The sequence below is a fragment of the Microcaecilia unicolor genome, chromosome 4, assembly GCF_901765095.1.
Source record: "Microcaecilia unicolor chromosome 4, aMicUni1.1, whole genome shotgun sequence".
Classification (NCBI taxonomy): domain Eukaryota; kingdom Metazoa; phylum Chordata; class Amphibia; order Gymnophiona; family Siphonopidae; genus Microcaecilia; species Microcaecilia unicolor.
The window spans coordinates 168,244,593-168,258,691 of record NC_044034.1 but is presented as its reverse complement, the minus strand read 5'-3'; the positions used below and the strand labels follow the sequence as shown (position 1 = coordinate 168,258,691).

General features: G+C 46.5%; 1 protein-coding gene across 12 annotated transcripts in view; it reads right to left on the bottom strand.

Annotated features, from left to right (window-relative positions):
• Positions 1 to 14,099, bottom strand: part of MADD (MAP kinase activating death domain) — a 204,171-nt gene that overhangs the window by 80,005 nt on the left and 110,067 nt on the right. For 7 of the 12 annotated variants that reach the window (XM_030200906.1, XM_030200911.1, XM_030200908.1 and 4 more), the window contains one exon: positions 8,251 to 8,334. The exons of 1 other annotated variant lie outside the window; for it this stretch is intronic. In XM_030200906.1, coding sequence (XP_030056766.1) covers positions 8,251 to 8,334 — 84 coding nt within the window. The remainder of the gene's footprint in view (positions 1 to 8,250; positions 8,335 to 14,099) is intronic. 4 more of the 12 variants (XM_030200907.1, XM_030200912.1, XM_030200918.1 and 1 more) reach the window with 1 other exon arrangement.

The window sequence follows — 14,099 nt, the reverse complement described above, 5'->3', positions numbered from 1 at the left end:
AAACGGGGGGGAGAGGAATGCAGCAGCTCACTGTAACACAAACTCGTCTCAACTCTTGAAGAATCCAAGTGAAAAAACTTGAACACGAAGTCTTTCTGAAGTAACTGAAGACTAAACTTGAACCTGAAATGCAACCAGAATAAAAACAGTACAGATATCTGGGAGGGGCTATGGATTGATCAGCTATGATTAATGGAAAGAAAATTATCAGGTATGATTATACATAATTTTACCTTCCATATCATCAAGCTGATCAATCCATAGACTGGTGGGATGTACCGAAGCAGTACTCACCCAGGGCGGGACATTGAAATCCCTGACCTCAACACTGAAGCTCCAAACCGGGCCTCCGCCCGTGCAGCCACCGTCAAACGGTAATGCTTGGAGAATGTATGAGCCGAAGCCCAAGTTGCCGCCTTGTATATCTCTTCCAAGGAGACGGATCCGGCCTCTGCCATCGAGGCCGCCTGAGCTCTCGTGGAGTGAGCCTTCAGCTGGATAGGCGGCACCTTCCTTGCGGCCACATAAGCCGCTGCAATGGCTTCCTTGACCCATCTTGCCACTGTAGGCTTAGCAGCCTGCAGACCCTTACAAGGACCTGCAAACAGGACAAACAGATGATCCGATTTCCGGAAATCATTGGTCACTTCCAAGTATCTGATGATGACTCGCCTCACATCCAGATATTTAAGAGCAGAGTACTCCTCTGGGTAGTCCTCCCTACGAAAGGAAGGGAGACAGAGCTGCTGATTCACATGGAAGCGAGAAACAATCTTGGGCAGAAAGGAAGGCACTGTGCGAATAGTCACCCCTGCCTCAGTGAACTGCAGAAAAGGCTCTCGACATGAGAGCGCCTGGAGCTCGGAAACTCTTCTGGCTGAAGTGAGAGCCACCAAAAAGACTGCTTTCCACGTCAGGTCTTTCAGAGATGCCCTTGACAAGGGTTCAAAAGGCGGCTTCTGCAATACTCTTAGCACCAGGTTGATATTCCACGCAGGCACCACTGAGTGCAGAGGAGGGCGCAGGTGATTAACTCCCTTGAGAAAGCGCACCACATCTGGCTGCGAAGCCAGGGAAGCACCCTTCAGGCGGCCCCTGAAGCAAGCCAGAGCCGCCACCTGGACTTTAAGGGAACTGAGCGACAGGCCCTTCTCCAGACCTTCTTGCAGGAACGCCAACACTGAAGAAATTGGAGCAGTGAAGGGAGAAAGTGAGCCTGCTTCACACCACGCTGCAAAGATACGCCAAACCCTGGCATAAGCAGTAGAAGTAGAGCGCTTCCTCGCTCTTAGCATAGTGGCGATGACCTTGTCTGAGAAGCCCTTCTTCCTCAGACGCTGCCGCTCAATAGCCAGGCCTTAAGACCAAAGGGGGAGGGATCCTCCATCACCACGGGACCCTGATGTAACAGGCCCTGCTCCACTGACAGCCGCAGAGGATCGTCGACTGAGAGCCTGATCAAGTCCGCATACCAGGGACGTCTGGGCCAATCCGGACCCACCAGGATTACCCTGCCGGGATGCTTTGCCACCCGGTCTAGCACCCTGCCCAACATGGGCCAGGGCGGGAACACATAGAGGAGCTCTTGTGTCGGCCACTGTTGGAGAAGAGCATCTACTCCCAGGGATCGAGGGTCCCGTCCTCTGCTGAAAAAGCGTGGCACTTGGTAATTGGCCGATGACGCCATCAGATCTAGGCTCGGCTGGCCCCAGCGCTTCGTGATGTCCAAGAACGCCTGAGCAGATAGTTGCCACTCTCCGGGCTCCAAGGTATGGCGACTGAGAAAGACCGCCTTGACATTCGTGACCCCAGCAATGTGGGCCGCTGAAAGCTGCTCCAGGTTCGCTTCCGCCCACTGGCATAGATTCATGGCCTCCTTGGCTAGAGGGGCGCTCTTGGTACCTCCCTGGCGGTAGACATAGGCCACAGCCGTGGCATTGTCCGACAGGACCCGTACTGGCTTCAAGGCCAGTACCGGGATGAACTCCAAAAGCGCCAACCGAATGGCTCTGAGTTCCAGGAGGTTGATAGACCACTTTGCCTCTGCAGGAGACCAGAGCCCCTGCGCTGTCTTTCCCAAACAGTGGGCTCCCCAGCCCGACAAAGAGGCGTCCATCGTGATGACAATCCACTCTGGGGTCACCAGAGGCATTCCTGCAGACAACTTGACTGTCTGCAGCCACCAGCTCAGCGCCTTGCGCACTGCTGGGTCCAAGGGAAGGCGCACAGCATAATCCTCCGACAACGGAGTCCAGCGCTGCAGCAGAGAGAGTATAGTGGTCTCATATGAGCCCTGGCCCAGGGCACTACTTCCATCGTGGCCGGCATAGAGCCCAACAGCTGCACATAGTCCCAAGCCCGAAGAGGAGAGGCTACTAGGAACTAGTCCACCTGAGCCTGATTGTCTGGCAGGAACACTCTGCCCACTTGGGTGTCGAATCGAACTCCCAGATACTCCAGGGACTGAGTCGGGTGCAGCTGGCTCTTCTTCCAGTTGATGATCCATCCCAGGGAGCTCAAAAGAGCAACTACCTGGTCCACAGCTTTGCCGCACTCTGCATAAGAGGAGGCTCGGATCAACCAGTCGTCCAGATAAGGATGGACTTGTACTCCTGCCTTTCGCAGGAAGGCCGCTATGACCACCATTACTTTGGAAAAGGTCCGCGGAGCAGTAGCCAACCCAAAAGGGAGGGCTCTGAACTGGAAGTGTCGTCCCAGGACTGCAAAACGCAGGATGAGGCCAGATGGGTATATGCAGGTACGCTTCCTTGATGTCCAAGGAAGCCAAGAACTCTCCTGCCTTCACTGCCGCTATAACAGAGCGGAGAGTCTCCATGCGAAAGTGCCGCACTTTCAAGGCCCGATTGACCCCTTTGAGGTCGAGGAAAGGCCGGACAAAACCTCCTTTCTTTGGTACCACAAAGTAAATGGAGTAACGTCCCTTGCCAATCTGATTTTCTGGCACCGGAACGACCGCACCCCGGCGGATCAGGTTGTCCAAGGTCTGCTGCACTGCCACAGCTTTGACCGGAGACTTGCAGGGAGAGAGTACAAACCCGTCTCCTAAGGGTCGGCAGAACTCTAGCTTGTAGCCGTCTCTGATGACTTCCAGCACCCAAGCGTCTGAAGTTATTGTGGTCCACTCGCCCAGAAACGAGGACAGCCGTCCTCCAATCTGCACTGGGGCGTGGACCAAGGCCCCATCATTGGGTACGAGACCCTGGGGGAGGACCGGAGGGCGTACCTCCGGGACGGCGGTCCTCTGCGAAAGGAATGCTGCTTGGGGGAGAAATTCCTCTTGAAGGAAGAGGGGGCAGAGGAACCCGACTTGCCCGACCGACGGGCTTCCTGCAACTGTCCTCTGGAGGTACCGGGACGAGTACTAGCCCGAACCCTGACCTCTGGTAATTTCTTGCCCTTAGACGTGCCGAGATCGGTCACGATTTTGTCCAGCTCGACCCCAAAGAGCAGCTTGCCTTTAAAAGGCAACCTAGCCAGGCGGGATTTAGAGGCGTGGTCAGCAGACCAATGTTTCAGCCAAAGCACCGCCGCGCAGAGATTGTCTGAGCCATGCCTTTCGCTGAGGCCCTCAAGACATCATACAGCAAGTCTGCCAAATAGGCTAAGCCCGATTCCAGGGCCGGCCAATCAGCCCTCAAGGAATGATCCGAGGGGGAAGCCCGCTGCACCATAGTCAGGCACGCCCTGGCCACATAGGAGCCGCAAACTGAGGCCTGCAAACTTAAAGCAGCCGCCTCAAAGGACGACCTTAAGGCCGCCTCCAATCTTCTGTCTTGGGCGTCCTTTAGGGCCGTGCACCTTCCACCGGCAACGCCGTTTTCTTAGTCACCGCAGTGATTAAAGAATCCACGGTAGGCCACAGATAGGCCTCACGTTCACTCACAGCCAAAGGATAGAGGCGGGACATAGCCCTAGCCACTTCAAGGCTCGTTTCCGGGACATCCCATTGAGCCGAAATTAAGGTGTGCATGGCATCATGCACGTGGAAGGTTCTAGGCGGGCGCTTCGTCCCCAGCATAATGGCAGAGCCAACAGGGGCTGAGGGAGAGACGTCCTCCGGAGAGGAAATCTTCAAAGTGTCCATGGCCTGTAACAACAGGTTGGGCAAATCCTCTGGGCTAAAAAGCCGCGCTGCAGAGGGGTCATCCGCTCCATCCGAGCGGGGATCCGTCTCCTCCAAGGAATCCGCAAAGGACCGTTGGGAGACCTCAGACACGCTGCCCTCATCTACATCGGAGGAGACAAAGTCCTCCAAGGCCTGGAAATCAACCCGAGGGCGTTTACCTCTGGGAACCTCAACCTCTTTACCAGAAGAGGGAGCAGGGGCAGCGTTTTGCCTGAGGAAAGCCTGATGCAGCAGCAAAACAAACTCGGGGGAGAAACCCCCCAGACTGTGCACTTCCGCAGCCTGGGCAACAGCCCTAGACGCACTCTCAACCGGCGCTCGCAAGAGCGGGGGAGAGACATGCTGCGCATCCAAAATGGCGTCCGGCGCGACACTCCACGAAGGAGCCGCGCGGGAAGAACGGCGCTTAACTTTAGCCGCTTTGTGCCGTCGCCCAAATTAAGGGCGTTCATGGCATTAATGTCTCCAACCTCAAGGGCGGCCCACGAAGAAGCCGTCCGAGCCGCCTGGCCGGCCAAGATGGCGGAGGCGAGGAGCGGGGGATGGGCGTTTATGGCGGGAAAAACCGCCACGCCGGAGAAAGGACCGGGACATTCATCGGTCACGAAACTGTCACCCAACAAGGGCGAATCAGGCTTTAATACCCCCGCATCCCCTCTAGAAGCGCTCCAGCGATCCGGGGAGCGACCCTTTGCGCCCTCGCCCTCCGACGCCATATGCCACGAGGAGAAGGATCGGGGAACCCCCTGCCCGCTATAAAAAGGTAAAATTACCTGCTTGCCGCTCCGAGCTGTAACGAACTGGTGTCCCAGTGAGTAGCTGCAATGAACGTTTAAATAAACGTCGAAATAAACGCCTTTAAAGACGTTTAAAATTTTTTTTTTTTTTTTTTTTTTAACAGAGCCAGCGGGAGGGGGGAGAAAAGGAGGGACCTGGCACCACCAGGTTTGCACTTGCTCAAAAGAGCCCTCAACCCCAGGCCTCAACAAAACCTAAGGATTAGGCTTGGAGGCCTAGCCAGAGCTGCTGCTGTGTGTGACCACCACCTGCTGAGATAGAGAACATACTGAGGAGTTTCCGGCAGCACATGACCACATATAGGGAGGCAAAAGTTTGCTCTCTATCTCCACCTGCTGGTAGATGGACACAACCCACCAGTCTATGGATTGATCAGCTTGATGATATGGAATGTCTAATTTAAATTAGGATAAAGACAGTTGAACTGATCTCTCTTGACCTTAGAGGCCAACCAAAGCCAAGGTTTTCAGTTCGGCCGAAACCAAAGCTGAAACAGGGCAGCCCCCCCCCCCATCCCCACCCGATTCAATTGCTCCTGCCCTGGTTAAGCCACTAGACCACCATGGTTCCTCAGGTAGGCAGAGTGGGTGGCAGTGGTTTTGGTCAGTGGGGGGAGAGGAAGAAAGTGAGCAGTGTTTTGGCCAAGGGGGGGGGGGGGGGGGGGAGTTCAATTTCGGATGAAAATGCACTGACCTTTTTGGCCAAAATACAACCAAATTGGAATCCTGGGCCAGTTTCAGCACCAAAATCAAAACTGAAATTTGGTTGGCCTCTACTTAACCTCTCCACAGTCTTCAGTCTTGTTGATCATACCATTTTACTCATTAGTCTTCAAGAAATAGGTATGATGGTAGACAGCACTCCAATAAGCTTGATTGCATCGCAGGCAGGCTATGTTCACAAAGGATGAAACTCAATCCAGATGAGACCAAGGCTGCTATTTTTTATAAGATACCATACCATGACTCACGTTGACTGCTCCTCTTAACTGGCATAAATATTGATACTGTTCATTTCTTTAAAATCCTAGGTGCTGTTCTTAACTGACTTTTCAATTAAAATATTTTAGCTATTAAAAATGTCTTTTTTAATTCACACATTTGTTCAGTATAATCCTTCAGGAAGGTACTTTATGTATCTAGGTTACTGCAATGTGCTTTTCGCTGGTTTTTGTGAGGGGTATGAAAAGATTACAATTAATCCAAAATACAGCAGTTAAGATTATTTCAGGGGCAAAATAGTACAATCACTTCACTCCACTACTTAAAAGCAAACACTAAACCACTGGCTGCCAATTTCAGCTAGAATTCCTATAACACTAAACTATAAAATGCAGTTCTGGAGAAGAGTGGAGGGTTTCTTATCCCTTATTACGTCCGGCCAATTTAAAGGAACACCTATTCAACGGGTCCTGGACTGCCCTGGATCATTTAGGGGTCTAAAAGAGGATGAAAAACTACTCTGTCGTAAACTTTGTTTGCTAGCAAAGAAGTGTATCTTGCAGTCATGGACTTCTTCAGAACCCCTTGAGTTTTGGCACTGGCGGAATCAAATACACCAATTAATGATGTGGGAAGTGAAAGAAGTCAAAGACTCCTACAAAAAGAAAACTTGTTTTCTTAAGATTTGGGGACCTTTTATAGATAAACTTACACCGTGGTAGAAGTCTTGTACTTAACAAGCTATGAATGGCCAAAGCAGCAAAGGGTGTTTGAGTATTGCAGTTTACACTGTGTTACCCAAAGGGGAGGGGAGGGGACGGGAGGATGGATTAGAAAGGAAGAAGGTGGAGGGGGGATAGGGTAGTAGTGGGGGGGGGGGGGTAGGGGATTGGTTAAAGTACCAGAGGAATCTCATGCTTGGTTGGGGAGATGGGATAAAAGTTAAAAGACGATGTTATGTATACACAAGTACTAATGTGTTGACTGCTGGCTATGTGCCATTTTTGTACCATGTGCATCTCACAAATAGAATTTCTGTTTATTGTCTTCAATAAAATTGTTGAAACAAACTATAAATTGCTCACGTCAGACCTCGCCCTAGTCTTATGTTTATTAATACCATACACATCTACTTGATCTCGGCATTCACCTCAACTGCATCTCTTAGTGGTTCCATTTTTCTGTCAGATTTGTTTTTCATACAATTCGATCCTCTATATTTAGTCTTTTAGGTCCTACACAATGGAATAACCTCCTGTTTAAATCTGCGCTTGCAACCATCATACCCAAAAGTTTAAAGTGGGTTTGAACAGCAATTTTTTAAATGTCTTTTAATTCGTAATTTGCATAGGTCTTCTGGCACTATGGTAAAGGACATGGACAAGCTCTTAACTTTCCTATTTTATTGTATTTCTTTTCCCCTTCATTTGAAATGTGATATTGATTATAAACCACCTAGATGGCATTTTCTGATGGGCAATATGTTTCTGTTTCGAAGTTTCAAGTTTATTCAGCATTATTATACAGAGGAGAGAGGAAGAAACATTTTAATAACTGGGTAAGGTACCTCTTAGGTCAGTAGTTCCCAAACTTGTCCTGGGGATGTCAGTCAGGTTTTCAGGATACCTGCAATGAATATTCATGAATTAGATTTGCATGCTCTACCACTACTGCATGCAAATCTTACTCATGAATACTCACTGCGGATATCACGAAAACCTGACTGACTGATATTCCCCCAGGACAAGTTGGGGAACCACTGTCTTAGGTACAAGTGTGCAGAGAGACAATCAGAAAGTGAAACACATAAGTAAATGAAAGGGTAGTGTACAACAGTGTGTGCACACATGCGAACACACACCCCACCCCCACCAAGGGAGGGTCATGTAAGATATATACACAGATAAATAGGTGCTTACCTGCAGTAAAAGGCCTGCTAAAAACTGTCCTTTCCCCAAAGCCAAAAAGGGAGAGGATTAGATGAAGGGGAGAGAGGGCATGTGTGGGAATTTCACTTCAAAAACCCTGCATCTCCTTCAAAGCATGTATATGCTAAGAATGGTTCACTGTTTCCATGGCCAGCCCTATTTTCAGGTCTGCAAGCCTCATAATTTCCTCAATGGTGAACAGTTCACAGTTAAACATGCCTTTATATGCCCCACACTGTGGCATACGTATGAATGAGGAAATAAATATATGCCCACTGCATGCACACACATACTCATAGGTCTCACTAAGAAGTACAAACTCATGGGCACATAAACCACATACAAAAAAAAAAAAAAGGCAATGCCTACTGGAAAATGCCTACACATACACACAGTGAATGGGAAGGCTAGATAGTCTATTGTGGCCACGTCCTACCACTGTGCTAACTTCAGAATCTTGGCTGGAACTCCGGATCAGGACAACAGGTCCTACGCTAGCCGTGGAGTCCAAATCACTCTTCTATTTCCGGTCATGAAGGTAGAAGGATCATCAGTCAAGAAGCATTAATAAAATACAAAGACAGAAATGTGTATATTAAAATGATTGTTCATTCTATTGCCACACAGCAGAAATAAGAGGAAATTATGCCCAAGAAACACTTTCCTTTACAAAATCAATCAATTATGGCAATAAGCCAGAAAACCCTGTACATATTACTGAAAAAGGCATGAGCTAAATCCCCCCAAAAAACAAATATACATTAAAAAAACTGAGATAAGATGCTGCAGATTCCTTTAATTCTATTGATTTTTTTCACATTTCTATACTGCCTTTCCTCAAAAGCTACAAGGTGGTCTGGCTCAGAGGACACATGGGTCATAGAAAAATAACAGCTAAGCCTAATTTTTCCATTTTGTTCTCTTCATCGCCTGTTAAACATTTCCTTTCATTTAGTCCTACCAGACCAATCCAGAACTTCTGGGTTATATCCGTCAAACATCAGATGGAAACAGAGACTAAAGGCTTGTGACCTCTGTCCTATAAGGGCACAGTGCAGCCTTAGGTCTTCAGTATTTCCAATAACAAAGCAACGGCAATTAGGCGTTTCCCTTTCATCTACATTGTAGAATTAATACATCTCCCGACCTATTAACATCCAACAACTTTTAGAAAAACATGATCATAGAAAACACAGCTTTGAAAATATAAGAAATTCAACACACTGAAATATAAAGCAAACAGGAGAATTCATACTATAGAGATCTTATAAGTACTGATATAATCCTAAGGAGGGTCTGTAGACTGGTCTAGTAGGACTAAAGAAAATTAGCAGGTAAGACCTAGCTTCTCCTTCCTTAGCATCCTTACCAGACCAGTCCAGAACCTGTGGAATGTAGTAACGCAATCCTTAAGGGTGGGACTCTGATATCCATGCCAAAATAACTTTGGCTCCAAATGCAGCAGCCACTCACGCCTCCACAGAGAGCCTGTAGTGCTTCAGAAGTGTATAAAGAGACAACAAAGTTATTGCCCTGCAAATATCAATAGGCACCACTGCATGCTATTTGGACCAAGAGGGGCAACCCCTCTGGTGGAATGTGCTCTTAAGCCTTGAGATGCTTGCCCTTCAGAATATAAGCTGAAGAAACTATTTCCTTAAGACAATGTGCAATAGTAGGCTTAGAAGGCGCTTCACCCTTCCTTGCACTTCCAAAGAGAACACGATCTTCAAAAATCATTAGTTATTTCACAATATTTGAGGAGGACCCGATGAAACAACCAGCAAATATACAGTGAAACTCCTCTCTACGGAAAGGAAGAAAATAAAAGCACTTGATTAACATGGAATGAGGGCACTATTTTGGGAAGAAAGGACAGAAACGTCTGATTCCATAATGTGAAGAAAGGGATCCCTGCACAACAAAGCCTGTAACTCAGATTCTCCAACCTGATATAGCTAGCAAGAACAATGTCTTAAGGGTGAGATCTTTCAATATCGCTCTCTTGAGAAGTTGAAAAGATGGGAGCCTTAATACCTTAGGCACTAAATTCAGACTCCACTCAGGTCAGGAACTACGAACTGGACAACAAATATGCGACAACCCCTGAGAAAGTGCATTACATCTAGATGTGCCACTAAGAAGGACTTTTCTAATTGCCCCTGGGAAGCAGGATAATGCTGCCAGATGAATCTTTAAAGAACCAAGGGCCAAACCTCCTCCTGAAGGAAAGCCAAAAACGTGAGCCATTGTTAACACGAAGGGAGATACTGCTCTCTCAGCACATCAATATTTAACTACTGAACAGATTCTAGCATATGCCATGGAGGTGGAATGCTTTCTAGCCTGAAGCAGGATGGCAATCAATCGCTTCCTTCCAATATCCTCTGCATCTTAAAATGCAACCTCTGAAGAGCCAGGCCATAAGACAAAAGGGAAGCCCTCCATGATAACCAGTCCTTAAAGGCACAGCAGACAACTGTTCTTGAGATGTGTGAGATCAACAGAATCAATGTCTCCTGGGCCAGAGATCAGAATCACTTGGTTGCATGTGATCTTTGAAGCACCTGTCCCAGTACTGGAAGCAGTGGAAACACCTACAGCAGGCATTCCAGTAGCCAAGGTTGTAACAAAGCATCCAGGTCCCTCGGATCTGCACTCTTTCCATCACCAAACAAGTGCAGAATCTTGGCAGTGGCCTTTTCACCATGAGATCCAGGAGTGGCCTGCCCCTCTGACTTGTTATGAGCACAAAGGCCGTGGGGGACAATTCCTGTTCTCTTGCACTGGGAGAGTGTCTTCTGAGGAAGTCTGCTAAGTATATAATGTACTCCAGCAATGTATGCTGCTGATAGAGACAATACATGTTGCTCCACTCATGCCAGCAAAAGATTCACCTCCTGGGCCACCATCTTACTTCTGATGCCTCCCTGTTTATTGATAAGTGACAGTCATTGCATTGTCGTTGAACACTCTCACCACTTTGCCACTTACTACCTGACAGAAGATCTGGAATGCCAGTCGAGTTGCACTGAGTTCCAAACAGTTGATAGACCAAAATGCCTTGTTCTGGATCCATGTGCACTACCCAGTTTTGACATTTATTTATTACATTTGTGACCTGCCTATACCAAGGCAGGAGTACAACAAAACACATTAAACATTCATCAGACAAAGATACAGCACATAAAATATTTTGTCTATATATCCATTTGTTTTTACCACTAACCAGTGGGGGTTGGAAATTCACCTCTGAAAGTAATTCTCTCAAAGCCACCACTTCATGATGCTCCTTGCTTGAGACATTCAAGGAATACGATACTCGTATATCTGTGAATGTGCAGACCAAAGGAGCAAAGAAGTCTGCAAGCATCTCATATGAGCACAAACCCATGGGACCAGATTTATGGTCACTGCTATAGACTCCAGGATTTGCATGGGACTGCAGCTTCAATAACCCCTCTTTCAGGAGAAAGGCCATCCCTAACTTGGTGTTGAATCTCGCTTCTAAATACTCCAGACCCTGAGAGAGAACTAGATTGTTCTTACAGATGTTGAATACCCAGCTTAGGGATTGCAGAGTAGCACGACCTTGAGCATCACTTCCTCTCCCTCCTTCTCTGTGCTGGCTCATATCAACCAGTCATCCAAATATCCAAATAGGAGTCAACCACTACAACCACGTTCTTGGAAAATGATCTGGGTGCTGTTGCCAATCCAAAGGGCATCGCTCGACAAGGAAAATGTTTGTCGAGATTCACAAATCTGAAGAATGTTTGATGCGGCAGCCAAATTGGAATATGTAAATAAGCCTCTTAGAGATCCAAGTATGCTAAACTCTACCAGCCCCAGTCTTGGATCTTAAGACTTCAATCCTGACGTGCATCACCCTTAAGATGTGATTCACACCTTTGAGATTTAAAACTGGATGAAAAGCACCTTCCTTCTTTGAGACAATAAAATAGATGGAATATCGTCCAGTTCCCCAGTTCTTCTTCAGGACCATGCCACAACCCCAAAGTCAAGATTTTGAAGAGTGGCCTCTATGGCCACGACTTTGGCAGGAATGTAACAGGTTGACCCGAAAAAAAGGCATTTCAACTTGCTTTATCACATCCAAGACCCACTGGTCAAATGTGATTCGGGTCCACCCCTCTAGAAAAAGGGAGAGTTGCCCACCGAACTGTTCCTGGAAGGAATAGATATGGACAGTATCACTGGAATGACTGTGAAACACAAGAAAATTAAATTAGATCACAGCACGAATGCACATATTATAATTTGAAAAAACAGGCACCTAAAAGATATTTAACTCTATTGCTTAGATCTCTGTAGTAACTTGTTTCACATGAGAACACATTTCATGACTCGCTTCACTCTTCATTGGTCAAAGCACTTTATTAAATTCAATCATTGTCCTTTCTGAATACATTTTTAGTATAATTTCAGACTTCAAGTAAAAGAAAATGCTAGTTTGTTTCATGAAGTTTGAAATTATAGTAAACATTTATTCAAAATGGACAATGTTTGAATTTAATAAAGTGCTATTGACCGATGACAAGTTAAGCGAGTCATGAGATGTGTTCTCATGTGAAATGAGTCACTACAGAAGTCTAAGCAACAGAGTTAAAATAGCTTTTAGGCACCTGTTTTTTCAAATTATAATATGTGTTTTCATACTAGGATGTAAATTAAACCTAGTCCTTAGTGGAGCGCATGATCTGGTACAGGAGGTAATGGTGCTGGGGCCGCTTGATAACAGTGATCATAATATGATCGGATTTGATATTAGCTTTAAAGTATACATAGGAAATCAAATACATTAGCATTTAACTGTAAAAAAGGAGACTATGATAAAATGAGAAGAACGGTGAAAAGAAACTTAGAGGAGCAACTGTGAGGGTCAAAAATTTACATCAGGCGTGGATGCTGTTCAAAAACACCATCCTGGAAGCCAAGGCCAAATATATTTCGCGTATTAAAAAAGGAGGACAGAAGACCAAACGGCAGCCGGCATGGTTAAAAAGTGAGGTGAAGGAAGCTATTAGTGCTAAAAGAAAATCCTTCAGAAAATGGAAAGAACCGACTGAAAATAATAAGAAACAGCATAAGGCATGTCAAGTCAAATGCAAAGCGCTGATAAGGAAGGCTAAGAGGGACTTCGAAAAAAAGACTGCATTGGAGGTAAAAACACATAGTAAACATTTATTAGGTATATTAAAAGCAGGAAGCCGACAACAGAATCGGTTGGACCGCTAGATGACCGAGGAGTAAAAGGGGCGATCAGGGAAGACAAAGCCGTAGTGGAGAGATTAAATGAATTCTTTGCCTCGGTCTTCACCGAGAAGATTTGGGTGGGATACCGGTGCCGGAAATAGTATTTGAAGCTGACGAGTCGGAGAAACTTAATGAATTGTCTGTAAACCTGGAGGATGTAATGGGGCAGTTCTACAAACTGAAGAGTAGCAAATCTCCTGGACCGGATGGTATTCATCCCAGAGTACTGATAGAACTGAAAAATAAGCTTGCAGAGCTATTGTTAGAAATATGTAATCTATCCTTAAAGCCAAGCTTAGTACCGGAAGACTGGAGGGTGGCCAATGTAACGCCGATTTTTTTAAAAGGTTCCAGAGGAGATCCGGGAAATTATAGACCAGTAAGTCTGACGTCGGTGCCGGGCAAAATAGTAGAGACTATTACTAACAAAATTACAGAGCATATTCAAAAGCATGGATTAATGGGGGTACATAAGTATTGCCATACTGAGAAAGAACAAAGGTCCATCAAGCCCAACATCCTGTATCCAACAGTGGCCAATCCAGGTCACAAATACATGGCAAGATCCCAAAAAAGTACAAAACATTTTATACTGCTTATCCCAGAAATAGTGGATTTTCCCCTAGTCCATTTAATAATGGTCTATGGACTTTTCCTTTAGGAAGCCGTCCAAACCTTTTTTAAACTCCGCTACGCTAACCGCCTTTACCACATTCTCTGGCAACGAATTCCAGAGTTTAAATTACATGTTGAGTGAAGAAACATTTTCTCCGATTCGACTTAAATTTACTACATTGTAGCTTCATCGCATGCCCCCTAGTCCTAGTATTTTTGGAAAGCTTAAACAGACGCTTCACATCTACCCCTTCAACTCCACTCATGATTTTATAGACCTCTATCATATCTCCCCTCAGCCGCCTTTTCTCCAAGCTGAAGAGCCCTAGCCGCTTTAGCCTTTCCTCATAGGGAAGTCGTCCCATCCCCTTTATCATTGTCATCGCCCTTCTC